The following is a 26,309-nucleotide window of genomic DNA, read 5'->3' as shown; positions in this document are numbered from 1 at the left end:
CCACTCAGTAAGTACAATTGCATAACTATTTATGCTATTAAGAATGATTTAGCAATAAACAGATCCTTTCTTCCCTTCTTAACCTTAGGGAAATACCTATTTAATTTTCAGTTACTGAGTGTTTGACAGTTTAATAAGACTTCCGCACTTGTGCTTTACAGCAAGTCCTGAAGTGGGTATTATTTTCTCCCTTTGTGAAGGTTGGAGCATTTAGTTTTCTTGCCATAAGTGCCTACCAGTCCCTATGGAGCAGATACCTAGCTGTTCTGACTGTAGTGACTCTTTCACTTCTCTGCTGTCATTATGAGACTGGAGTGAGAACACTTCTGGACAGGGTCCATAACAGAAAGTTGTTACCGAAGGGCGAAGGAGCAAGGCTGTAGGAGAGTAGTGCTGATAACATGACCCTGTAAGCCTCCCACACTTACAGACTCCCACACTCACAGGTGCTGCAGAGTATGGACAGGGTAACCGACTAGTCTCCATTTGCCTGGGACTCTCCTGGTTTGGGAACTGAAAATCTTGCATCCTAGGAACCCCCTCAATTCTGTGCACACCAATGGCTGGCCAACCCCTGTGTGGATCATGTTTTGCCTCTTAGGTTTCATCTAAATTTCTGGTAGCACTTCCAGGTTCAAAAGACTTAGTCCTCAAACTCTTAGGAAATTCTGGCGGCTTCCAGGACCTCACAGTCGATTGCTGCAAGACAGCTTTACTGAGTCAGGACTCTGGGACATTTGGTCTCATGTGGTTCCATATTTAAATATTTGAGCAACCAATCCATAATAATAATAATAATAATCCAAGCAGCCAACTGGAGTCAAGTTAATAATAATGACATCTGCTACTGATTATGAATCAGGCAGTATACTTCAGTGCTTTCTGACCCTCACTACCAGTCCTCAGGACACCCATGCAATGTGGTTATCATTAGTCTTATTTTATGAATATGGAAGCTGAAGTCGTACATATTCAAGCAAGGCTCCAGGCCCTGAACCAAGTAACTCTAATTCCAAAGCCCATATTCCTATAGTACACTTTTCAAAGTTCCTCTAAGTTCCCCTGTATCTTGACCTGAGGAAATTACAGTTGCATGGGTGCTTTGAGGTAATCATTAAAGGCTTTTGTAAACTTTGGGAGTAGGACCAGGCTCACAGTAACTAGGAGATTGAGTACCCTGAGGGTTCTGGCCCCAGAATTTCATGGAAATATGGTGTTTAGAAGAAAGAAGTCATCTGTTAAATTCTCTAAACCTAAAATTAAGACTTAGCTGCTATATATCCAAACTGACCCATTTTTTTTATTACCTTCCAAGATTCAGCTTTGGCACTTTATCATCCAATCAAGTTTCATGGAGACTGGATTAGGACCATAAGACTTATTCAGATATTAAGCCTCACATGATACATTATTTTTTGTAAAAAAATTTTTAGATTAATATGATACAAAGTTTTGCCAAGCCCTTAAGAGGGAGTTTATCAATTCAGCGCTTTTGCGTTTATGCTGTCACCACCCATGTTTGAACTCATTTTCTTTTGTTCATAAGTAAACAAGTTTTTGTTTGAAAGTCGAGACTAAGAATACCTGTCCTTGTCCACACCTGTTTAACTTTGTCTTACAGTGCCAGCAAACATACTGGAGTTCTTCAGCACTACTGCTAAAGCAATGGTGCTTACTCACAAGCCAAATCAACTGGCAATGGTTTTTCCTGGTGGATTTGATTCGGTTAATGAGTTATAGTAACAAATTCTAATTACAAATTCTGAATTTGACATAATATACATTAAATTGGATGTACATTTACTGTACTATATTGAAAGAGAGATGTGTGAAAAAATGTATACTTATTTTTGAAAAGAAAATTTTGTTTGTATCTGAAAAATAAACTCTTAGCAAATTTCATCTCTGGGTTGTTAAGAGTCCAGGTTCTGGATTTCATAGCTTGAACAGCTTTGTCTGAAGACTTAGAAAACCTGCTTCACTGGATCACTTAACAAAAGTAAAATATCCTTTGTGTAAAGTTTTCTTGGAGGTGATGGTGTACCAGTATGCTGACCATCTGGTGTACCAGTATGCTGACCATCTACTGTCAAAAATAACATCTATACTGGACATTCTCCTATCAAATAATAGATCCAGAAGCTTCTGGAGCCATTGCAACTTATATTAAGAAATAATGGTCTGTAATGGTTAAACAGCTACTCAAGAAGACCTAGGTACTTGCCCAAGTAGATGAAAACCCTGTGGCATTCGAGAGCCAGTATGCAGGCTGGATTTCAATTTCTCTTGAGCCCCTGCACTGTGTTACATTGGTGCCGTAAACAAACTGTACAACCATATGAGGCAACTCTGTGGTTAATGGGATTTGGAGTCAGATGATAATTTCTCTATGTGCAGACACAGAAAGTTTTACTTAACTTTCTACACCTAAAATACTTAGAAACCATAGTCATCCATATTGATATTTTATATCATCTCAACTTCTCTTGCCCAAACTTGACCTACTGTTGCAATTATTTTACATTTCCTTGGCTCTGTTTTCATTTATATTTAATTCCAGAAACCACATCAAGTCTTTGCAGAATGAAGTAGAGCATAAAGAAGTAGAGATGTACACACGCATCTCTAAAATCAGCCGTGCCTAGGCAAAGCAGCTTGCACTTAAACACCCAATACATTTTTCATGATTGTGATGAAGTGAAGTAACCTAACCCGTTTTTATATCCTTCAAAATAAGGTGGATAGGAATGCTTTCAGCCCTTTTCAATAGCTTTGATTATCTTGTTTTTGTTAGATCCCTCCTCTTGGTTTGATCATAGTAGTTACTGTATTTCTTTTTATAAGTTGGTCTGCAAAGGGTAGGGCTTGCAGACCATTGGAAAGTTGTGACGGCTGTGAGTCATATTGCTGAAGGTGGAACTCTGAAGCCAGACTATCTATGTGAAGGCACAAGCTGCTGTTATATACAACAGAGTGAACCGAGCATCAGTCAGAAAAGGTCTATGTTTGCAGAAATACAGATCCAAGACAAAGACAGGATGGGCACTGCTGGAAAAGTAAGTGGAACATTTCTGTCCCCTCCTCATCATGACCTAATGATGTGAGGCTGATACTTAGAACTTTGAATCCATTAAAGTAATTAAACACTTGGAGATATTCCTTGAGGAATGATGCTTGGTGAGCAGGCATACAGTGAGGGAAACACTGGATATGGTGTTTCAGAGAATGTCAGTGGAAGCAGGGGTAAGTTGGAAATAGCATATCCAATGTCAGCAAGACATTGGTGGAAAATAGAGAAATTGATTTATATTGGCATTATTCATAATTTGATTTCAGGATAGCTGGGCAATTGCTCCAGGAAGCCAAATGTTTCCACAAGGACACTTCAATCGTCTCAGTAGCATGTGCTGCACTCGCTGCAGTAGTTCAATGGGAGACCAGGGTCTCATGCCCAGATGTTGGAAGAAACGTTCCTGCCATTAAGAATGGAAAATGCTAATTCTGGGATGCAAAATGGCCAAGAAAGTGTCGTGAATTTTAGGTTTCTTACAAATGTAATTTTTATAAAAATATATATTTAAAAATTCTTTAAAATCAAGACTATATTATTGGTAAAGTATGTTTATTGTTCTAAAAACAACAGAGTTAGCAGAGTTGGTATTAACTTTAGAAACAGCTTTGCTTTGTTTTTTTTATTTGAAAATAGGTCAGTATATTTCCTTACTTTAAATGGGTACATAATTGCTTAAAGGACTAAATTTTTTTGTTTGTTTTGTTTTAACTTGAACAATTTTGCATTTAGCTTGCTTAAGGTTTTGGAAAAATAAAGATGACATGAGAAGTCTGGGTAATGTGACAAGTCAGGAGACTCTATGATGTTAGAATTTGAAATAAGTTTTACTAGAATTGGATAGAACTGGAATAAAACCATCCTAATTTGGGTCAGAAATCCAGCAAAACTAGATTACTTGGGAAGTTAATTTTGCACTACAGAAGCTAGCAACTCTACCCATGGATATTAATGAATCTTAGAACTGAAAGGAATCTTAAAAATTTGCAACTTTAAACACCCAACAGATGCTTCAGGTCTGGTTACACTATTTCTAGGAAGTCGATATTCATCCACTGTAAGAACATTTCTGATGATGGAGAAAGTAGCCTCAAGGCAGCACTTTCCAATTAATAATACAGTATATAATATATAAAGAGTATAAAAGCTATATGATTTTGATATATGGTCATGCAATAGTGTGGTTTGCCTAAGGATTATATATTTCCCAACTTTCTGTAGTGTTCCAGTGTAGCTCTTGAAAGGAGTTTCCCTTTACATTGGGATTGATTTTTTCTCTTTATAATAAATGTTTTCTTTTTCATTAAAAAAGTAAAAGATAACTGTATTAGTTTCCTAGGGCTTCCATAACAAAATATCACAGACTGGGTGGCTTAAACAGCAGAAATTTGTTTTCTTGTACATCTGAAGGCTGCAATTCTGAGATTAAGGTGTTATCAGGGTTGGTTTCTTCTGAGGCCTGTGTCCTTGGCTTGTGGATGACCCTCTTCTCACTGTCTTCACATGATCTTCCCTTTTCCTAATCTCCCCTTCTAATAAAGACACCAGCCATATTGGATCAGGTTCCACCCTGATTACCACATTTTAAATTAATTACTTCTTGAAAGACCCCATCTCCAAATACAGTCACCTTCTGAGGTACGGGGGCTTAGGACTTCAACATATGAATTTGGAGGGAGACACAATTCATCCCATACCAATGATTATTCTAGAAAATTTGGAAGGTCAGAAAATATGAAGGAAAAAACTCAATCATAATATCACATCCCCAAACTACCATTTTTGTGTGTGTGTTTCCTTCTACTTTTCCATCCATAGTTTATGTAGCTGTACTCATACAATATACAAATATTTTATCCTATTTTTCCATCTTAAACATTTTTCAATTTATAACAATTTATAAACATTTTTAAATGTCTAATTTCTGCATTTACCACAATTTATTTCATCATTCCTCTATTATTGTTTATGTATTTTCCTTTATAAATAGTGCTGTGATGACATCTGCTATATAGAGAGGTTTTTCTAAAATTAATATTTCTTCGACGTAGCCTTTAAAAATGGAATTACATGGGTAAACATGCCACAACATCCTTAAATATCTTGATGTACCATGCAAATTACTTTCTAAAGGGTTGACATAGGTAAGATGGCCCATTTTACCATTTATCTGACAATACTGTGTATTCTCATTAAGTTCTCATTAAGTAAAAAGTCATTATCAGAGCATGGTGGCTTGTGCCTGTAGTCCCAGCTAACTGGGGAGGCTGAGATGGGAAGATCACTTGAGCCCAGGAGCTAGAGTACAATCTGGGCAACAGAGTGTGATATTGTCTTAAAAAAATTTTTTTTTAAATTCATTACAGACTTGATAGGCAGAGAATTGTATCTCATTTTTATTTTTTTTAAAAGGCGTTTTTATGAGTGAGAACAAACATGTCACAATCTATTCATTAATCTGTTGCAGTTTTTTCCATAGGTCCTTTGCCTGCTATGTATCTCCCAGGATGTAAGTGTGGTATGTGGAAGTGGGAAGGAGTGTTAGGAGTGAAGTTGTTAACACTTCCTCTGTAAATTCGAGTAAGCATTGTATTTATCAAATGTGGTAACTTTTATCTATTTTGCTTTAATATTTTCCCTCAGTACTGTTTGATGTCAATGTGGAAAATTTACTATTTCTCAACACACAAAATTTTAATTCTTAGAAGCTGTTTCCTTTATGACTTTTTTTAACTTTTATTTTAGGTTCAGGGGTACATGTGCAGGTTTGCTACATAGGCAAATTGTGTATCATGGGGTTTGGTGTACAAATTATTTTGTCACCCAGATAATAAGCATGGTACCTAATTGGTGGTTTTTTCATCCTTACCCTCCCTCCACCTTCCACCCTCAAATGGGCCCTGGTGTCCATTGTTCTTTTCTTTGTGTCCATAGGTACTCAATATTTAGCTTCCACTTATAAGTGAGAACATGTAGTATTTAATTTTCTGTTTCTGCATTTGTTTGCTCAGGATAATGGCCTCCAGCTCCTTCCATGTCCCTGCAAAGAATATGATCTTATTTTTTTATGGCTGCATAGTATTCTGTGGCAAATATGTACCACATTTTCCTTATCTAGTCTAGCATTAATGGGTGCTTAGGTTGATTCCATGTCTTTGCTATTGTGAATAGTGCTTCCGTGAACATACGCATGCATGTGTCTTTATGGTAGGATGATTTATATTCCTTTGGGTATATACCCAATAATGGGATTGCTGGGTCAAATGTTAATCCTGTTTTAAGTTCTTTGAGAAATGGCCAGACTGCTTTCCACAGTGGCTGAACTAATTAACCTTCCCACCAGCAGTGCACAAGTATTCCCTTTTCGTTCCAACCTCACCAGTTTGTTTTTTGACTTTTTAGCAATAGTCATTCTGACTGGTATGAGATAGTACCTCATTGTGGTTTTGATTTGCATTTCTCTAATGATTAGTGATGTTGAGTATTTTTTCATATGCTTGTTGGCCATAGGTATGTTTTGTTTTGAAAAATGTCTGTTCATATCCTTTGCCCAGTTTTTTATGGCGTTGTTTGCTTTTTGCTTATTATTTTGTTTAAGTTCCTTATAGATGCCGGATATTAGACCTTTGTTAGATGCATAGTTTGCAAATATTTTCTCCACTTCTGTAGGTTGTCTGTGTACTCTGTTGATAGTTTCTCTTGCTGTGCAGAAGCCCTTTAGTTAAATTAGGCCCCTTTTGTCAATTTTTGTTTTTGTTGCCATTGCTTTTGGCATCTTTGTCATTAAGTCTTTACCAGGTCCTATGTTCAGAACGGTATTCCCTAGGTTATCTTCCAGGGTTTTTAGAGTTTTGGGTTTTAGATTTAAGTCACATCTTAAGTTAATTTTTATGTATGATATAAGGAAGGGGTCTAGCTTCAATCTTCTGCATATGGCTAGCCAGTTACTCAGCACCATTTATTAAGTAGAGCATTCTTTCCCCATGGCTTGTCCTTTGTTATTTTTTCTATCACTCTTAAGCATAAAAGTTACTCCATGCTCAGTATGATCAATATTTACATCTTCACTGATTGACAAAATAGTTTGACTTTAAAAATAAATCTTGGGCCAGGCACAGTGGCTCACACCTGTAATCCCAGCTCTCTGGGAGGCCAAGGAGGGCAGATAACAAGGTCAGGAGATCGAGACTATGCTGGCCAACATGGTGAAACCCTGTCTCTACTAAAATACAAAAGCACATTAGCTGGGCGTGGTGGCACACACCTGTAGTCTCAGCTACTCGGGTGGCTGAGGCAGGGGACTCGCTGAACCTGGGAGGCAGAGGTTGCAGTGAGCCCAGATTGCGCCACTACACTCCAGCCTAGCGACAGAGCAAGATTGCGTCAAAAAAAAAAAAATAATAAAAAAATAAAAATCTTAACAATGAATCCAGCTTGAATTTGTTTGGGAATATGGTGTGAGATTTCTAACTTCAACATTGGGCCATATTACACTGTAACCCATAACATTTTCATTAGTAAGGCAGAGGGTAAATATTAAATTGAGCTACTGATGGCTTTCAGCCGCCCATCTGTTACCAGTGTATCATTTTTCACATTTAACCTTTTTACAAAAGAGCCACTTAAGAATCCATAAGAGCTCTCTAGGACTGTTGTGTTAGTTGACAAGTTGAAGGTAACTTATTTTGCATCTGAACAAATTAATTAAAATATTTTATAGGAGTCCTAGACAGATTTGGAGGTAGGAAGGTGGAAACAATTTCTCTATGTGTGTCTGTCTCTGTCTCTCTCTCTCTCTGTCATAATTCAATAATCTTAGCAAAACCATTTAATTGAATAACTACAGCAAAACCAGTTGAACAACTGGATGCCAGTCACTGGTATCTCCACACCTAGTGTCCACTACTATAAGATGACAAGCTTTAACCTGCCTATCAAGCCCTACCAGGTGCAAGAACTGGGCTAGGTGCAAAAGGGATGCAGAGATGCAGACACAAATTCAATCATCCAGGAACTCACAGTCATAATCTGTATGCTTCATGATGTTCATGGTTCCCTTCATCCTTACCATGCTAATAATCTAATTTCTTCACCATTGCTATATGATTATATGCAGCTATTAAATACTGGTTTAAATTCTTACAGACAAGTCAGCAGCATTTTCTGTTTTATAAATTTGTCTCTTGTGAATAAGCGATACACAAAGGACAATTTTGTTAATCTATTAGATTTGAAATTGTAACAAAATAACCTATTTTTGGGTGGGGGTATTATGTGAACAGCAAACAAAAATCAATAAGTTGGGAAAAGTACCTCAGGTCTAGTCCAGCTCTGCATGTCATGTGCTAGGTGACCATGGATCCATCATTTAGTTACTCTGGGCTGCATTTCTCATACCTTAAGCAAAGGCACGCAAGATGATTTATAAGGCTTATAATACTAGTGTTTGATGAAAATCATTCTGGAAAACTTAGAATATTATATATGCTCTTCTGTTCATATTTATACTAGTCAGGGAGTCTGTAGTTAAAGGCATAATTGGGACCCATTATAACACTTGCCTATTTCTTAGGTTATTAAATGCAAAGCAGCTGTGCTTTGGGAGCAGAAGCAACCCTTCTCCATTGAGGAAATAGAAGTTGCCCCACCAAAGACTAAAGAAGTTCGCATTAAGGTAAGCGTGAGCCCTAGAGAACTTAAGCCAAAAGCGTTATCAAACTTATATTGAATATAGCACTGTTGTGAGGCTGGATTCTTAAATAAGGAGATGCTTCCCATGTTTGGAGTATTAATTCCTTTACTGGCCCTTGTATATTGTTAAGGATCTGGTTGTACTCGATGTGAAATTAATGAGTTCATTATCCTTTTAAAAAACAACAGTGCTAACATGCTTTATTATACCTTTGATTTGTTGAATTTTTATTCATATAGTGTCTAATTAAAAATGGTTAATAATCATAGCTAAAGACTTCTTTTAAAATCTTCTGGGAGTCAGATTGTTTTGAGGTTACTTTTTGCAAAGAATGAGGAACTCACTTGTGCCTGGAGAAATGACAACTTCGTGGAACGTTTTCCTCCCTTTCTTTGGACAGAGCTTAACCTTGGCTTTGGACACCAGTTGTTGAGTAGGCATTGCTACCAATCTTTCTTTGACCCTCTTACTGTTACCTGAGCGCAACAGTAGCAGGAAGATTTTGCTCTTTGCTTACCTTCTTGCATGCCATTTCCTCTGTTCTTTGTTAAGAGAGCCCAATAAGGGCCTAGCTATAAAAATCTACTTTGGGGCCATCACATGGTAACATCTGTATTCTGGTTCCCTCACAAGAGCACCAATTTACTACTGACAGGCACCAAGATTCAACCTAGGGTATAAGGGAGCAATATTATAAGTTCCATCAGAGAGGGATCTTGTCTGATGGTTGATTTTTGGCTCAGAATAGTCTAAGAATAAATGTTGTTATATTAGGCAAATATATTGATTAAACAATTATAATTTCTTCAAGAAGTTAAATATTCTCCCAACAGTGAAATGATCAGTTTGTTGATTGGTGCAATGTTTTTGTCTTTGAACACAGATTTTGGCCACAGGAATCTGTCGCACAGATGACCATGTGATAAAAGGAACAATGGTGTCCAAGTTTCCAGTGATTGTGGGACATGAGGCAACTGGGATTGTAGAGAGCATTGGAGAAGGAGTGACTACAGTGAAACCAGGTATACACAGGTGTCAAACCACAAGTTTGAAATAATTAGGCTTTGATTAGCCTATCAAAGGAAATAGCACACACTAGGAATTATTAGAGGGATCCTTAACACAATTCAGGGAATTAAAAGGATACAAGAATGGATTTTACTGAGTAATGTTTAATTTGGCAAAACCTCAACCTTTAGAAGGCAAACCTTACGGTGTTTATAAACCTTAGAATATCTTTTTAAAAGTTTTACCTATAGTATGGGCTCAATTCACATTTGTTAATTTCATATTTTACCATTAATGAACAGCATCTTATATCATGATTTTTTTCCTGTAGGTGACAAAGTCATCCCTCTCTTTCTGCCACAATGTAGAGAATGCAATGCTTGTCGCAACCCAGATGGCAACCTTTGCATTAGGAGCGAGTAGGTTTCAGTCATTTTTACTTTAATGTTATTTACATTTTTCCTATGCTAATTTTTGAATTGAATTAATTAACACGTGTATTTGATGTATCAAATAGTATTACTGGTCGTGGAGTACTGGCTGATGGCACCACCAGATTTACATGCAAGGGCAAACCAGTCCACCACTTCATGAACACCAGTACATTTACTGAGTACACAGTGGTGGATGAATCTTCTGTTGCTAAGATTGATGATGCAGCTCCTCCTGAGAAAGTCTGTTTAATTGGCTGTGGGTTTTCCACTGGATATGGGGCTGCTGTTAAAACTGGCAAGGTAAGAAACAGGGTAGGCTAGTTTATTTGTTCTTCTTTCCTTTTCTTAAATGATTTCCTTGGAATCTTGAAGGGTTTTGGAAAAAAAAACAAAACATTTAAAAGAATGTATTGCATATTCAGGCTGCCAAGCAACACGATGCCAAATCAACTAAAAGAAAAATAAAAAATTCAGATTAGAAATTTTATTTCTTTTTTTTACACTTGAGAATATTTATTGACTATATTTGCAAACTGCATCATTTCTCCATCTTTAAAATATACCCCTTCCCCATATGTTAAGTTTGTTAAGATAGAACGATCTCAGTATTTTAGTTACAGCAGAGGCTTTTTGTCAGAGCTTTTACTCCTAGTTTCTTGTCAGCTAAGTAAGATTTATTGTATAACTACAAAATAGAGTAGTAAGTACATTACCAACTTCTCAGAAAAAAGTACAATTTTGTCAGATCACCTGTTATAGATAATATAAAGAGCAATAAAGTCATTAGTCATTTTGATTACCACCTATAATGCATATCAGAAATAAAATACAGTAGTGTTTGTTGCCTATTATCAGTAATGCTGTTACTGTTCACCAAAACTGATTTCTCAGTATACATTTTTCCATCAACTGTGATGTTAGATAGGATCCCTGGAATTTTGAATTAATCACATGAAATTTCACAAGTAAATTGGAGTTCAAGGAATTAAGAATCTTTGACTTCTTATTATTTTGAGATACATCCCATCAATACCTAGTTTTTTGAGAGTTTTTAGCATGAAGGTCGTTGTTGAATTTTGTCAAAGGCCTTTTCTGCATCTATTGAGATAATCATGTGGTTTTTGTCTTTGGTTCTGTTTATATGCGGATTACATTTATTGATTTGCGTATATTGAACCAGCCTTGCATCCCAGGGATGAAGCCCATTTGATCATGGTGGATAAGCTTTTTGATGTGCTGTCGGATTTGGTTTGCCAGTATTTTATTGAGGATTTTTGCATCAATGTTCATCAAAGATATTGGTCTAAAATTCTCTTTTTTGGTTATGTCTCTGCCTGGCTTTGGTATCAGGATGATGCTGGCCTCATAAAATGAGTTAGGGAGGATTCCCTCTTTTTCTATTGATTGGAATAGTTTCAGAAGGAATGGTACCAGTTCCTCCTTGTACCTCTCATAGAATTCGGCTGTGAATCCATCTGGTCCTGGACTCTTTTTGGTCGGTAAGCTATTGATTATTGCCACATTTCAGCTCCTGTTATTGGTCTATTCAGAGATTCAACTTCTTCCTGGTTTAGTCTTGGGAGAGTGTATGTGTCGAGGAATTTATCCATTTCTTCTAGATTTTCTAGTTTATTTGCATAAAGGTGTTTGTAGTATTCTCTGATGGTAGTTTGTATTTCTGTGGGATCGGTGGTGATATCCCCTTTATCATTTTTTATTGCATCTATTTGATTCTCCTCTCTTTTTTTCTTTCTTAGTCTTGCTAGCAGTCTATCAATTTTGTTGATCCTTTCAAAAAACCAGCTCCAGGATTCATTAATTTTTTGAAGGGTTTTTTGTGTCTCTATTTCCTTCAGTTCTGCTCTGATTTTAGTTATTTCTTGACTTCTGCTAGCTTTTGAATATATTTGCTCTTGCTTTTCTAGTTCTTTTAGTTGTGATGTTAGGGTGTCAATTTTAGATCTTTCCTGCTTTCTCTTGTGGGCATTTAGTGCTATAAATTTCCCTCTACACACTGCTTTGAATGTGTCCCAGAGATGCTGGTATGTTGTGTCTTTGTTCTCATTGGTTTCAAAGAACATCTTTATTTCTGCCTTCATTTCGTTACGTACCCAGTAGTCATTCAGGAGCAGGTTGTTCAGTTTCCATGTAGTTGAGCAGTTTTGAGTGAGTTTCTTAATCCTGAGTTCTAGTTTGATTGCATTGTGGTCTGAGAGATAGTTTGTTATAATTTCTGTTCTTTTACATTTGTTGAGGAGAGCTTTACTTCCAACTATGTGGTCAATTTTGTAATAGGTGTGGTGTGGTGCTGAAAAAATGTATATTCTGTTGATTTGGGGTGGAGAGTTCTGTAGATGTCTATTAGGTCCACTTGGTGCAGAGCTGAGTTCAATTCCTGGATATCCTTGTTAACTTTCTGTCTCGTTGATCTGTCTAATGTTGACAGTGGGGTGTTAAAGTATCCCATTATTATTGTGTGAGAGTCTAAGTCTCTTTGTAGGTCACTCAGGACTTGCTTTATGAATCTGGGTGCTCCTGTATTGGGTGCATATGTATTTAGGCTAGTTAGATCTTCTTGTTGAATTGATCCCTTTACCATTATGTAATGGCCTTCTTTGTCTCTTTTAATCTTTGTTGGTTTAAAGTCTGTTTTATCAGAGACTAGGATTGCAAACCCTGCCTTTTTTTGTTTTCCATTTGCTTGGTAGATCTTCCTCCATCCTTTTATTTTGAGCCCATGTGTGTCTCTGCACGTGAGATGGGTTTCCTGAATACAGCACACTGATGGGTCTCGACTCTTTATCCAATTTGCCAGTCTGTGTCTTTTATTGGAGCATTTAATCCATTTACATTTAAGGTTAATATTGTTATGTGTGAATTTGATCCTGTCATGATGATGTTAGCTGGTTATTTTGGTCATTAGTTGATGCAGTTTCTTCCTAGTTTTGACGGTCTTTACATTTTGGCATGACTTTGCAGCAGCTGGTACCAGTTTTTCCTTTCCATGTTTAGTTCTTCCTTCAGGAGCTCTTTTAGGGCAGGCCTGGTGCTATCTATGAAAAATCCACAGCCAATGTCATACTGAATGGGCAAAAACTGGAAGCATTCCCTTTGAAAACTGGTACAAGACAGGGATGCCCTCTCTCACCACTCCTATTCAACATAGTGTTGGGAGTTCTGGCCAGGGAAATTAGGCAGGAGAAGGAAATAAAGGGTATTCAATTAGGAAAAGAGGAAGTCAAATTGTCCCTGTTTGCAGATGACATGATTGTATATCTAGAAAACCCCGTTGTCTCAGCCCAAAATCTCCTTAAGCTGATAAGCAACTTCAGCAAATCTCAGGATACAAAATCAATGTACAAAAATCACAAGCATTCTTACACACCAATAACAGACAGAGAGCCAAATCATGAGTGAGCTCCCATTCACAATTGCTTCAAAGAGAATGAAATACCTAGGAATCCAACTTACAAGGGATGTGAAGGACCTCTTCAAGGAGAACTACAAACCACTGCTCAAGGAAATAAAAGAGGATACAAAGAAATGGAAGAATATTCCATGCTCATGGGTAGGAAGAATCAATATCGTGAAAATGGCCATACTGCCCAAAGTAATTTATAGATTCAATGCCATCCTCATCAAGCTACCAATGACTTTCTTCACAGAATTGGAAAAAACTACTTTCAAGTTCATATGGAACCAAAAAAGAGCCCGCATCACCAAGTCAATCCTAAGCAAAAAGAACAAAACTGGAGGCATCACGCTACCTGACTTCAAACTATACTACAAGGCTACAGTAACCAAAACGGCATGGTACTGGTACTAAAACAGAGATATAGATCAATGGAACAGATCAGAGCCCTCAGAAATAACCCCACATATCTACAACTATCTGATCTTTGACAAACCTGAGAAAAACAAGAAATGGGGAAAGGATTCCCTATTTAATAAATGGTGCTGGGAAAACTGGCTAGCCATATGTAGAAAGTTGAAACTGGATCCCTTCCCTACACCTTATACAAAAATTAATTCAAGATGGATTAAAGACTTAAACATTAGACCTAAAACCATAAAAACTCTAGAAGAAAACCTAGGCATTACCATTCAGGACATAGGCATGGGCAAGGACTTCATGTCTGAAACACCAAAAGCAATGGCAACAAAAGCCAAAATTGACAAATGGGATCTAATTAAACTCAAGAGCTTCTGCACAGCAAAAGAAACTACCATCAGAGTGAACAGACAACCTACAAAATGGGAGAAAATTTTTGCAACCTACTCATCTGACAAAGGGCTAATATCCAGAATCTACAATGAACTCCAACAAATTTACAAGAAAAAAACAAACAACCCCATCAAAAAGTGGGCGAAGGACATGAACAGACACTTCTAAAAAGAAGACATTTATGCAGCCAAAAAACACGTGAAAAAATGCTCATCATCACTGGCCATCAGAGAAATGCAAATCAAAACCACAATAAGATACCATCTCACACCAGTTAGAATGGTGATCATCAAAAAGTCAGGAAACAACAGATGCTGGAGAGGATTTGGAGAAATAGGAACACTTTTACACTGTTGGTGGGACTGTAAACTAGTTCAACCATTGTGGAAGTCAGTGTGGTGATTCCTCAGGGATCTAGAATTAGAAATACCATTTGACCCAGCCATCCCATTACTGGATATATAAACAAAAAATTATAAATCATGCTGCTATAAAGACACATGCACTCGTATGTGTATTGTGGCACTATTCACAGTAGCAAAGACTTGGAACCAATCCAAATGTCCCACAATGATAGACTGGATTAAGAAAATGTGGCACATATACACCACGGAATACTATGCAGTCATAAAAAATGATGAGTTCATGTCCTTTGTAGGGACATGGATGAAGCTGGAAACCATCATTCTCAGCAAACTATCACAAGGACAAAAAACCAAACACCACATGTTCTCACTCATAGATAGGAATTGAACAATGAGAACACATGGACACAGGAAGGGGAACATCACACCACTCTGGGGACTGTTGTGGGGTGGGGGGAGGGGGGAGGGATAGCATTAGGAGATATACCTAATGCTAAATGACGAGTTAATGGGTGCAGCACAGCAGCATGGCACATGTATACATATGTAACTAACCTGCACATTGTGCACATGTACCCTAAAACAAAGTATAATAATAATAATAATAAATAAATAAAATAGATCTATTTTATTAGAAAAAAATAAAATAAAATAGGTCTATTTTATTAGAAAAAAAAGAATCTTTGACCTAATACATTATTAAAAGAAAAACCTTTATCAAGAAATACAATTGAAAATGAAATTTCTAGATTTAATTTTTGTTTCTTCCACATCTCCTTCAGATTCAAATTTCTAAAATTTATATTTGTATCTAAATTTATTCACAAATGACTCAGAGTTACGATTTTTTATTTCTTCTATTAAAAAATGGGATATATGTGCAGAACGTGCAGGTTTGTTACACAGGTATACGTGTGCCATGGTTGTTTGCTGCATCTATTGACTCATCCTCTAAGTTCCCTCCCCTCACCCCCCACCTCCTAACAGGCCCTGATGTGTGTTGTTCCCCTCTCTGTGTCCATGTGTTCTCATTGTTCAACTCCCACTTATGAGTGAGAACATGTGGTGTTTGGTTTTCTGTTCTCGCGTTAGTTTGCTGAGAACGATGGCTTCCAGCTTCTTCCACGTCCCTGCAAAGGACATGATCTCATTTCTTTTTATGGCTGCATAATATTCCATGGTGTATATGTACTACATTTCCTTTATCCAATATATCATTGAAGGCCATTTGGGTTAGTTCCAAGTCTTTGCTATTGTAAATAGTGCTGCAATAAACATACCTGTGCATGTGTCTTTACAGTGGAATGATTTATATTCCTTTGGGTGTATACCCAGTAATGGGATGGCTGGGTCAAATGATATTTCTGGTTCTAGATCCTTGAGGAATTGCCATACTGTCTTCCACAATGGTTGAACTAATTTATATTCTCACCAACAGTGTAAAAGTGTTCTTATTTCTCCATAGCCTCACCAGCATCGATTGTTTCCTGACTTTTTAATAATCACCATTCTGACTAGCATGAGATGGTATCTCATGGTGGTTTTGATTTGCATTTCTCTAATGATCAGTGATATTGAGCTTTTTTCATATGTTTATTTGCCACATAAATGTCTTCTTTTGAGAAGTGTCTGTTCATATCCTGTGACCACTTTTGGATGGGGTTCTTCATTTTTTTTCTTGTATATTTGTTTAAGCTCCTTGTAAATTCTGCATATTAGACCTTTGTCAGATGGGTAGATCACAAAAATCTCCTCCCATTCTGTAAGTTGCCTGTTCACTCTGATGATAGTTTCTTTTGCTGTGCAGAAGCTCTTTAGTTTAATTAGATCCCATTTGTCAAGTTTGGCTTTTGTTGCAATTGTTTTTGGTGTTTTTGTCATGAAGTCTTTGCCCATGTCTATGTTCTGAATGGTATTGCCTAGGTTTTCTTCTAGGGTTTTTATGGTTTGGGGTTTTACATTTAAGTGTTTAATCCATCTTGAGTTAATTTTTGTGTAAGATGTAAGGAAGGGGTCCAGTTTGAGTTTTCTGCATATGGCTAGCCAGTTTTCCTAGCATCATTTATTAAATAGGGAATCCTTTCCCCATTGTTTGTTTTTGTCAGATTTGTTGAAGAGCAAATGTTCTCTGTTGAAGAGCTGTTTTTGTTACTGTAGCCTTGTAGTATAGTTTGAAGGCAGGTAGCGTGATGCCTCCAGCTTTGTTCTTTTGGCTTAGGATTGTCTTGGCTATATGGGCTCTTTTTTGGTTCTAGATGAAATTTAAAGTAGTTTTTTTCTAATTCTGTGAAGAAAGTAAATGGTAGCTTGATAGGGATAACACTGAATCTATAAATTACTTTGGGCAGTATGGCCATTTTCACGATATTGATTCTTCCTATCCATGAGCATGGAATTTTTCCATTTGTTTGTGTCCTCTCTTATTTCCTTGAGCAGTGGTTTGTAATTCTCCTTGAAGAGGTCCTTCACATCCCTTGTAAGTTGTATTCCTAGATATTTTATTCTCTTTGAAGCAATTGTGAATGGGAGTTCACTCATGATTTGTGTTTTTAACTGGAGGCCCTTTTCAGGTTTCACTTTTTGACCCTAACACCTAACATGTTCAAGAACATTCCTCTCCACAGGTCAAACCTGGTTCCACTTGCGTCGTCTTTGGCCTGGGAGGAGTTGGCCTGTCAGTCATCATGGGCTGTAAGTCAGCTGGTGCATCTAGGATCATTGGGATTGACCTCAACAAAGACAAATTTGAGAAGGCCATGGCTGTAGGTGCCACTGAGTGTATCAGTCCCAAGGACTCTACCAAACCCATCAGTGAGGTGCTGTCAGAAATGACAGGCAACAACGTGGGATACACCTTTGAAGTTATTGGGCATCTTGAAACCATGGTAAGACCCAAAATTTGAGAAGCCACAAAATACCCAAGTTATTAGATATGTACAAGGTAAATTTAATTTTCTATAACTTTATTAATAGTCAATAATTGAAATATCTCTGCAATAGTCAGTTTTATTCAGGCAAAAACTGATAATCACATAGCAATTTTGCCTAAAATGTCAAACACTTAAGAGCAGGTTCACTGGACCAAAGTTAAATACCATATCATACCACTCTCAGCTGACTAGATGGCAAGGTAGTCAACCCTCTAGATAATTGTTTTAAGTATGATCTTCCTTGTATATGTAGATTTCTTGGCGAAAGCAATTCTGTCTCTTGGATGTCAGCAAAGTAAGCATCAGAAGGTGACTGAGGAGAGGTGAAAAGGGATTATTCCAAATGTTGTGGTCTCTTCCCCCAAATCTGTGATCCATCGACCTTCTCACTCTTTACATCTGAGCTTTGTTTGCCCTCATCTGAATTCCCTTAGAATATGAACCTTCAATTTTCTAACCATGCCTCCTGTATGGTAGCCCGCAGCACCAGACCTTCAGTTAGACCTGTAAAACAGATCCGAGATTCCTGGAACTAGAAAGCTCCAGCCTGGCATAGCGTAAGGAGACTTGGAAAAATGGAATAAAGCCACTTTTGCTCAAGATTGAGTGGCAGATTAACTCACCTTAATGCTTTTGGTAATTTAAGAATAAATAGTTCTTAATTTATCATTGCTGTCATATTTCTTTCCTAGTGAATCACTTAGATTTATTTCATATCAACAAATAGCATTCTAGGTCATAAGTTTATGAAGCCATATGTGATACTGGATATATTATTAGAGCCTATTGATTTCCAGTTGCTACTTGATGAAGGCTGGTCTCTAAAAACAATGCCATCTGTTGCTCCAATCTAGCAAGTATTAAATTATTGCTTAATAACTGGATGGGTCAATGACCAGAAAATGTGAGGTTAGTCTCAGAAATGCTCCCAAGAAAAGGGACTCTCTTGCCCCACATTTTAGTATTTTATTTAATTTTAAGACTAAACTTAAAAAAAAAACTACGCTAAATGATTTGGTATACTTAATTCAATTTAGTTTGGTTCAAATGGCTTTCTAAGGCTTATCTGAAGTGGTGATATTGGTATGAAAATATCACAAGAATTTCCCTTGTATTTTAGTCCATGGTACACTAAAAATGCCACAAACACTGACCACATTGATTGCTGTTTCTGCCTTAAAGGGCAAATGTGTATAGAAATTTAATTAAGGACTAAAGTTGCACAGAAATTTTTTTAAAGCAAGTAAAAAACAAGGTGGCTTAATTTAATTTCATGACTTTGTCATAGTACATAGGTCATTTCAGAGCTTATGTCACACTGTAAGAGACACAGGAAGCAAACGATCTCCTCCGTTTTAAACTCAGATTGATGCCCTGGCATCCTGCCACATGAACTATGGGACCAGCGTGGTAGTAGGAGTTCCTCCATCAGCCAAGATGCTCACCTATGACCCGATGTTGCTCTTCACTGGACGCACATGGAAGGGATGTGTCTTTGGAGGTCAGGAAAGCAAAGCCTCTGGATGGGGAGTGATGGCTTTCACTCTGGTGCTTGGCAAGTGGGAGAAGTCTGTTTCCTCAGGCCTTTCTTCCAAGAATGAGTTTGAAGTGATCTAAAATGGAACTGTGATCATAATAACACAAAAGATAATTCTCCACTCCTCACCTTGATGTAGGACTAATATTGGTGGACGCATTTTTAATATTAGCATCTGCAACTCAAGTTCCCCAAAGGCCTGAATGAGAGACACCAGTAGTGTTTCTATAGGGATGAATTATGTAACAGGAAGTTCCGATTTAATCCATTATTAATATACACAAGAATGTGTATTAAAGTGAATTTATTCGATTCATAATAGCACCAACAAAAATCCTGGACCCAAAGCCAAAACCAACAACAACAAAAAAAGGGATTGTCACATTTTATGGGAACAGTTCAGATTCACACTGGAAGGACTTAGATTATCACTCAACAATTAATATTGTTTTAGGAGAGATGGAGCCAGGGCCACTCTGCTCAAGGTAGGTGACACAGTGAGTCCTTTTATTTCCCTCCTTCACAAAGTCTCGTTTTCTAGTGACTTCATACAGAGTTGTACTGGGTGCTTTGAAGGTACTCCCAATATTAGAGTCTGCTTTATACAATATAAGAGAATAGTAACTATTCAAGTACTTGTTAAGAGTATAAAAAGGAGAAAATGATTGTTCTTCACTTAGAGAAGTACATAATGTAGCGAAGGACACAAAAACAAATATAAAAGAAAGAATATAAAAATAAGTGCAGCTATAGATATTATAAAACAAATTATGAGGAGTTTTTAGCATTTATTCTATGTTAAAAGTTTTACATTAATGTGTTTGAAGTTTATTTTATTTCTCAGTAACTCTCTGAGGAAGCTACTTAATGAATAATAAAACTGAGACTTGGAACTATTAAGTTTTTTGCCCCTATAGCTCTCAAGTTGAGAACTGAGATTTAAAGCTGGTCCATGGGAGAACAAAGTTTTTCCTCTTTCTGCAACATTACTTGGGGCATAAAAAAGCAAGAGGCTAGTTGGTATGGATGAGGTTTTATAGAGAAGGCTTTTTAGGGAAAATGAAACTTGAAGAACAAAACAATAAGAGATATAAGAAGTTGAACCTCCTTGCTTTGACTATTTGTGGGAAGTGGGAAGATTATAGATTATTCAGGAATATTAGAGGTAAAATTCAGTTATTCAGCAAATATTTGTTAAGTGTATACTGAGTACAGGTACCATTGTGTACATAGTGTACCATTCCAGGAGCTAGGAACGGAGAAGAGACAAAACATACCAAGTCCCTGATCTCAGGAAGTGTGAGAATCCTCTCACTTTGGTATAGAGACTGACAATAAATAAATGAATGCAGAATATACTATATGGTTACAAGTGCAAAGGATAATAATAAAGGATGGGTAACGGGCAGTGCCAGAAGACTGGGGTGGATGTGGAGGTGAATGCTATTTTATAAAGTTCAGGGAAGGCCTCCTTGATAAGGTAACATTGGAGCAAAAACATAAATAAGATATTCAGAAATCTTGGGAAAGAATATTCCAGGAAGGAGACGTAGTAAATACAAAAGGGTGTTGGCAAGAACCATAAGAACGGGGAAAAGGTCAGTATGGCTACAACAGAGTGAGGACAGAAGAACAGTCACAGCTGGGGTCAGAGGACCTTAAATTATATGGGGCCTTTGGGCCATTGCAAGGTTTTAGGAGTTTATTCTGAGAGAGAAATAAAACCATAGATGCTTCTGAGGGAGGTGTCACCTGGTCTGACTTCCATTTTAACACTCTCCTTCTGGCTGCTCTATGGGGAATACTCTAAATGGGGCAAAGGGCACAAGCAGGGAGACCATGGAAGAAGTTATTATAATGCTGGAAGGAAAGGATGCTGGCTTGGAGTGATGGGGCTGGTGAGAAGTAGTCAGCTCTTGGATACGTTTTGAAGATAGAGTCAACAAAATTTGCCGAAATAGTTATTGTATGGCAAAAAGAGTAGCATCCAAGATTTTGGGGCCTAAGCAACAGGAATCATGTCACCATCATCATTTATTGAGAAGGAAGACTATAGAAGGAATAGATTGGGGGCTAGGGTGGAAGTGGTAGAAACCAGGAATGGTTTGGGGCAGGTTACACTTGTGCAGGTACCTGTGAGATATCTGAATAAAGATGTCTATAAAATGTAGGCAATTGGGTATGAGTCTGTAGTACAGGTAGAGGTTTAGGATGGGTATAGAAACCTAAGTATTTTAAGAGGAGTATATCGAAAGCCACAAGACCAGAGGAGGTCACCCTAGAAGTAAATGTAGATAAAGAGGAGAAATGGACCAAGGACCAAGCCCTAGGAATCCTTGGAGTTAGAGGTCTGGGAGATGTAGAGGACCCAGCAAAGATCTGTGGAAGAAGTAACTAGTGAGCAAGGAAAGTGACAATGATGATGACGATGTAGTATCTAGAAGCTAAGGGAACAGAGTGTTTCAGAAAAGGGGAGCCACCAACAGTATCAATTATACCTAACAGTTCATATAAGAGGAGGACTGAGAAATGACCCCTGTCTGGGTCAAAATGGAGCTCAAAGATGACCTTGATGATAGCCATTGCAGGACAGTGCTGGGGGCAAGAGCGTAATCAGAGTGGGCTCAGAGAGGATGAGAGGAAAGGAACAGGATCCAGAAACAGTGAACTGAAGACAATTCTTTCTGTAAAGTAAAGAAGTTTCTCTGCAATAGAAGCAAAGATATGGGGTGACTGGAAGGAGATGTGGGTATCAGAAGAGTTTTTTTAACCTTTGTTTCTTTTTAATTTAATTTAATTTAATTTTTATTTTACTTTAAGTTCTGGGATACATGTGCAGAACGTGCAGGTTCGTTACATTGGAATACAAGTGCCATGGTGGTTTGCTGCACCCATCAACCCATCATCTAGGTTTTAAGCCCCGCATGCATTAGGTATTTGTCTTAATGCTCTCCCTCCCCTTGCCTGCCACCCACCGACAGGCCCTGGTATGTGTCATTCCCCTCCCTGTGTCCATGTGTTCTCATTGTTCAACTCCCACTTATGAGTGAGAGAACGTGCGGTGTTTGGTTTTTTGTTCCTGTGTTAGTTTGCTGAGAATGATGGTTTCCAGCTTCATCCATGTCCCTGCAAAGGACATGAACTCATTCTTTTTTATGGCTGCATAACTTTTGTTTCTTATGCTGGGACAAATACAGCTTATTTGTACACTGCTGGGAATGATCTAACACAGGGAAAGTCATAGTGCAGGAAAGAGAAGGAATGAATATAACATAATAAAAGATAAGGATTATTTAGTAATGTCTAAAGAGAAAATGTGTGCTTATTTACAGGTTTGAAAAGCAGAGATGATGTCCCAAAACTAGTGACTGAGTTCCTGGCAAAGAAATTTGACCTGGACCAGTTGATAACTCATGTTTTACCATTTAAAAAAATCAGTGAAGGATTTGAGCTGCTCAATTCAGGACAAAGGTAACTGTTTCTTATGATGATCTTGTCTCTTCTCCACAGGCTACTTTTAAAATTTAGTACTTATAAATGTGCCTGTTTTCTTCATATTTTATTTCTAATTATTTAATCTAGCCAGATTGATACAGCTAATTACTTCTCTTTACCCACTGCATTAGTGTATTTTCATACTGCTATAAAAAAAAAAATCTGCCCGAGACTGGGTCATTTATAAGGCAAACAGATTCAATTGACTCACAGTTCAGCGTGGCTGGGGGCTTCAGGAAACTTATAATCATGGTGGAAGGCAAAGAGGAAGCAAGGCACCTTTTTCACAGGCTGCAGGACGGAGAAGTGTCGAGCAAAGCGGGAAGAGCTCCTTACAAAACCATCAGATCTTGTGAAAACTCACTCACTATCATGAGAACAGCATGAGGGAAACTGCCCCATGATTCAATTACCTCCACCTGGTCTCTCCCTTGACATGTAGGGATTATAGGGATTATAATTCAAGATGAGATTTGGGCGGGGACACAAAGTCTAACCATATCACCAACTTAGTATGCCATTGTACTATATTAATCAATTTTTTAAAATCTTTTGGATTTTGTTTACCTAGTTGATTGCATTGTGGCTATTTTTATTTCATCATAAAGCTGCTAGTTATTTCAAGTAGGCCACAAAATTTCCTTATTTTACAGTTTTCAAAGTGCTTTCTCAGATGTGCATTATTCAGATCCCTGTAAGCCAGGTATTATTTTTACCATTTTTATATGAAGACCGAGGTTGTGAAAGCAAATAAATAACTGGTCAAACCTCCTGGGGTAGTGCCAGTATATAAACTAATTGCAAAACTTGTGCTCTTTTGACCATATAACAAACTTCTCTGACAGAGCTTGGCAAGCTTTTGGTAAACATGGGTGTGATGATTACTACTCTTGTTGCTTCTGAGGGTTGGGGAAGGATAGAGGTCAAGTATGAATTCATGCAAATTTTATCTACAACATCTACCTCATGGAGGTCTCAAAGAGCAATCAAAAAGCCTGTCTACAAGATGAAATGACTTTCACTCATTGGGCCTATAAATAATTATTGAGCTTCCACTATGTGCCAAGGACTTGGATTTCATTAGTAAAAGGAACTGTATATTGAGATCCAAATTTTTACTAATTTTTTTTTTTACCTGAGAGCTTTTTCAATGTTGTGTCTTGTCTCCACATTTGGTCTAGCCTACAGGATCATCATATTATGAACACACATTTTTTAAGCAAGTAAACAATGGGATTTTGTAAGAAAAACTGTCAGAACCACTCAGTACTACTTTACTCAGATAAGCAAAACTAACAGCTTAGTATGGCCTGCTTGGAAAATAATTACTATTTGTTTTCCAAAGAAACATAAATTCTGCTTTCAGGAATTTTGCTTCAAATATCACTTTAAAGCAGGGACATCCAAACTAACATTTGTAAACCTAAACTCTTCAATTTCCATCTACTTCCTGCACAGCTCTATTTGAATGTCCCACTTGGAAATATTTTTTCGCCAGTAATTTTTATCTCAGTCATTATATTATGCATTCCTCTTTTATAGATGAGAAGCCATAGCATCATGTCTGACTTCTTTTTCACTCTTGCCTACCACATACAAACCAATTCTAAGCCTTGATGATGCAACCCTTGGTTTCTCCTTCAGAATCCCTCATCTCATTGCCCATGCTCATTGCTTTAATTCAGTCTAATCATTTCTGACATGGACATGGTAGTGAGATAATAGGTTTTCCACCTTCTGTATTAAAATACATTCCAGTTAGTCTTTCACTAAGCTGCCAAGCTCAAGTTTTGCCAAAATGTCAATGTCTTAGCATGGTTTTGAAAGCCTTTATTATTGAACTAAAACCTATTTTGTTTCAACAGTTAAGAATTTGGCATTCATTCTATCACCCTCTGCAGCAGGCTTTTGGGATAAAGTGAGGGAAGTAGGTCTCATCTACTTGCAGGATCTCTTGGGCATCCAGAAATCTAAACATACTGGATTACCTTTCCTGTTCACATGTTCCTAGGCTTGTTCATGCTTTCTCCTCAGCCTGGAAACCACTTCCCTCTTGTTGGCATACTGAAATTATACTGATGCTTTCAGAATTAGCTCAGACACCCTTATCACAGTTGCGTAACAAAGAAAACTAATTGTTAAGGACTTTGAGCCCAGAGGATTTCCAATAACAGAATTTACTTGAAGTTTCTATGACAGATAGAAAGGACAATTGTTTAAACTATTCTTTCTTGAAAGATATGAAAACAAGTCATTAAAAACTCTCATTTTACATTTCAGCATTCGAACGGTCCTGACGTTTTGAGATCCAAAGTGGCAGGAGGTCTGTGTTGTCATGGTGAACTGGAGTTTCTCTTTTGAGAGTTCCCTCATCTAAAATCATGTATCTGTCTCACAAATACAAGCATAAGTAAAAGATTTGTTGAAGACATAGAACCCTTATAAAGAATTATTAACCTTTATAAACATTTAAAGTCTTGTGAGCACCTGGGAATTAGTATAATAACAATGTTAATATTTTTGATTTACATTTTGTAAGGCTATAATTGTATCTTTTAAGAAAACATACACTTGGATTTCTATGTTGAAATGGAGATTTTTAAGAGTTTTAACCAGCTGCTGCAGATATATATCTCAAAACAGATATAGCGTATAAAGATATAGTAAATGCATCTCCTAGAGTAATATTCACTTAACACATTGAAACTATTATTTTTTAGATTTGAATATAAATGTATTTTTTAAACACTTGTTATGAGTTAACTTGGATTACATTTTGAAATTAGTTCATTCCATGATGCATATTACTGGATTAGATTAAGAAAGACAGAAAAGATTAAGGGACGGGCACATTTTTCAACAATTAAGAATCATCATTACATAACTTGGTGAAACTGAAAAAGTGTATCATATGGGTACACAAGGCTATTTGCCAGCATATATTAATATTTTAGAAAATATTCCTTTTGTAATACTGAATATAAACATAGAGCTAGAATCATATTATCATATTTATCATAATGTTCAGTTTGATACAGTAGAATTGCAAGTCCCTAAGTCCCTATTCACTGTGCTTAGTAGTGACTCCATTTAATAAAAAGTGTTTTTAGTTTTTAACAACTACACTGATGTATCTATATATATCTAAAACATGTTAAAAATTCTTAAGAAAATTAAAAATTATATAAAATGTTTTGTGGTGATATATTTTTAAACAGGCATTTTTATGTTGTTATTGAGCTTTTATTTGTTATAAACAAAGTGTTGAAGCGCCTGAAAACATAAAAATACTTTATAAGACATATAAGAAGTTGGGTGGTCATAGCAGAAATTGAGGCTTCCAATGTTAGGGCATAATATAGATTGGACACTTCTACCATGGTAAATTGCAAAATGTCCAGGTATTTATGAACCACTTTTACATGATGAATATTTCCCAGTGAAAAGTGGCATGAACTCGAGGAGTAAAATTTCCTTTTTCTTTTACCAGTTTGTCAATCTAGGCTTAATCTAGGTTTAAAAAAAATAGCTGAAAAGTGTAAATAATTATTTT

General features: G+C 37.0%; 1 protein-coding gene across 1 annotated transcript; it reads left to right on the top strand.

Moving 5' to 3' along the window:
- The first annotated feature begins 2,873 nt into the window (after nucleotides 1-2,873).
- On the top strand, nucleotides 2,874-25,971 carry ADH7 (alcohol dehydrogenase 7 (class IV), mu or sigma polypeptide). The gene is made up of 9 exons (XM_004040176.4): nucleotides 2,874-3,056; nucleotides 8,643-8,744; nucleotides 9,646-9,784; nucleotides 10,102-10,189; nucleotides 10,288-10,504; nucleotides 17,419-17,679; nucleotides 19,090-19,225; nucleotides 22,594-22,732; nucleotides 25,037-25,971. The coding sequence occupies exons 1-9, from the start codon at nucleotides 3,003-3,005 to the stop codon at nucleotides 25,059-25,061; spliced, it is 1,161 nt and encodes a 386-aa protein (XP_004040224.4). The 5' UTR covers nucleotides 2,874-3,002; the 3' UTR covers nucleotides 25,062-25,971.
- Nucleotides 25,972-26,309: the final 338 nt, after the last annotated feature.

The sequence above is a fragment of the Gorilla gorilla genome, chromosome 3, assembly GCF_029281585.2.
Source record: "Gorilla gorilla gorilla isolate KB3781 chromosome 3, NHGRI_mGorGor1-v2.1_pri, whole genome shotgun sequence".
Classification (NCBI taxonomy): domain Eukaryota; kingdom Metazoa; phylum Chordata; class Mammalia; order Primates; family Hominidae; genus Gorilla; species Gorilla gorilla.
Note: the sequence above shows the minus strand (reverse complement) of the source record. Positions and strands in the feature narration are given on the sequence as shown.

Excerpts from the sequence above, each read along its gene's own strand:
- ADH7 (XM_004040176.4), top strand. The coding sequence starts at position 3,003 with ATGTTTGCAGAAATACAGATCCAAGACAAAGACAGGATGGGCACTGCT. Across the intron at positions 8,745-9,645 it reads CTAAAGAAGTTCGCATTAAG|ATTTTGGCCACAGGAATCTG; the intron begins GTAAGCGTGAGC and ends CTTTGAACACAG. Across the intron at positions 10,505-17,418 it reads CTGCTGTTAAAACTGGCAAG|GTCAAACCTGGTTCCACTTG; the intron begins GTAAGAAACAGG and ends TCCTCTCCACAG.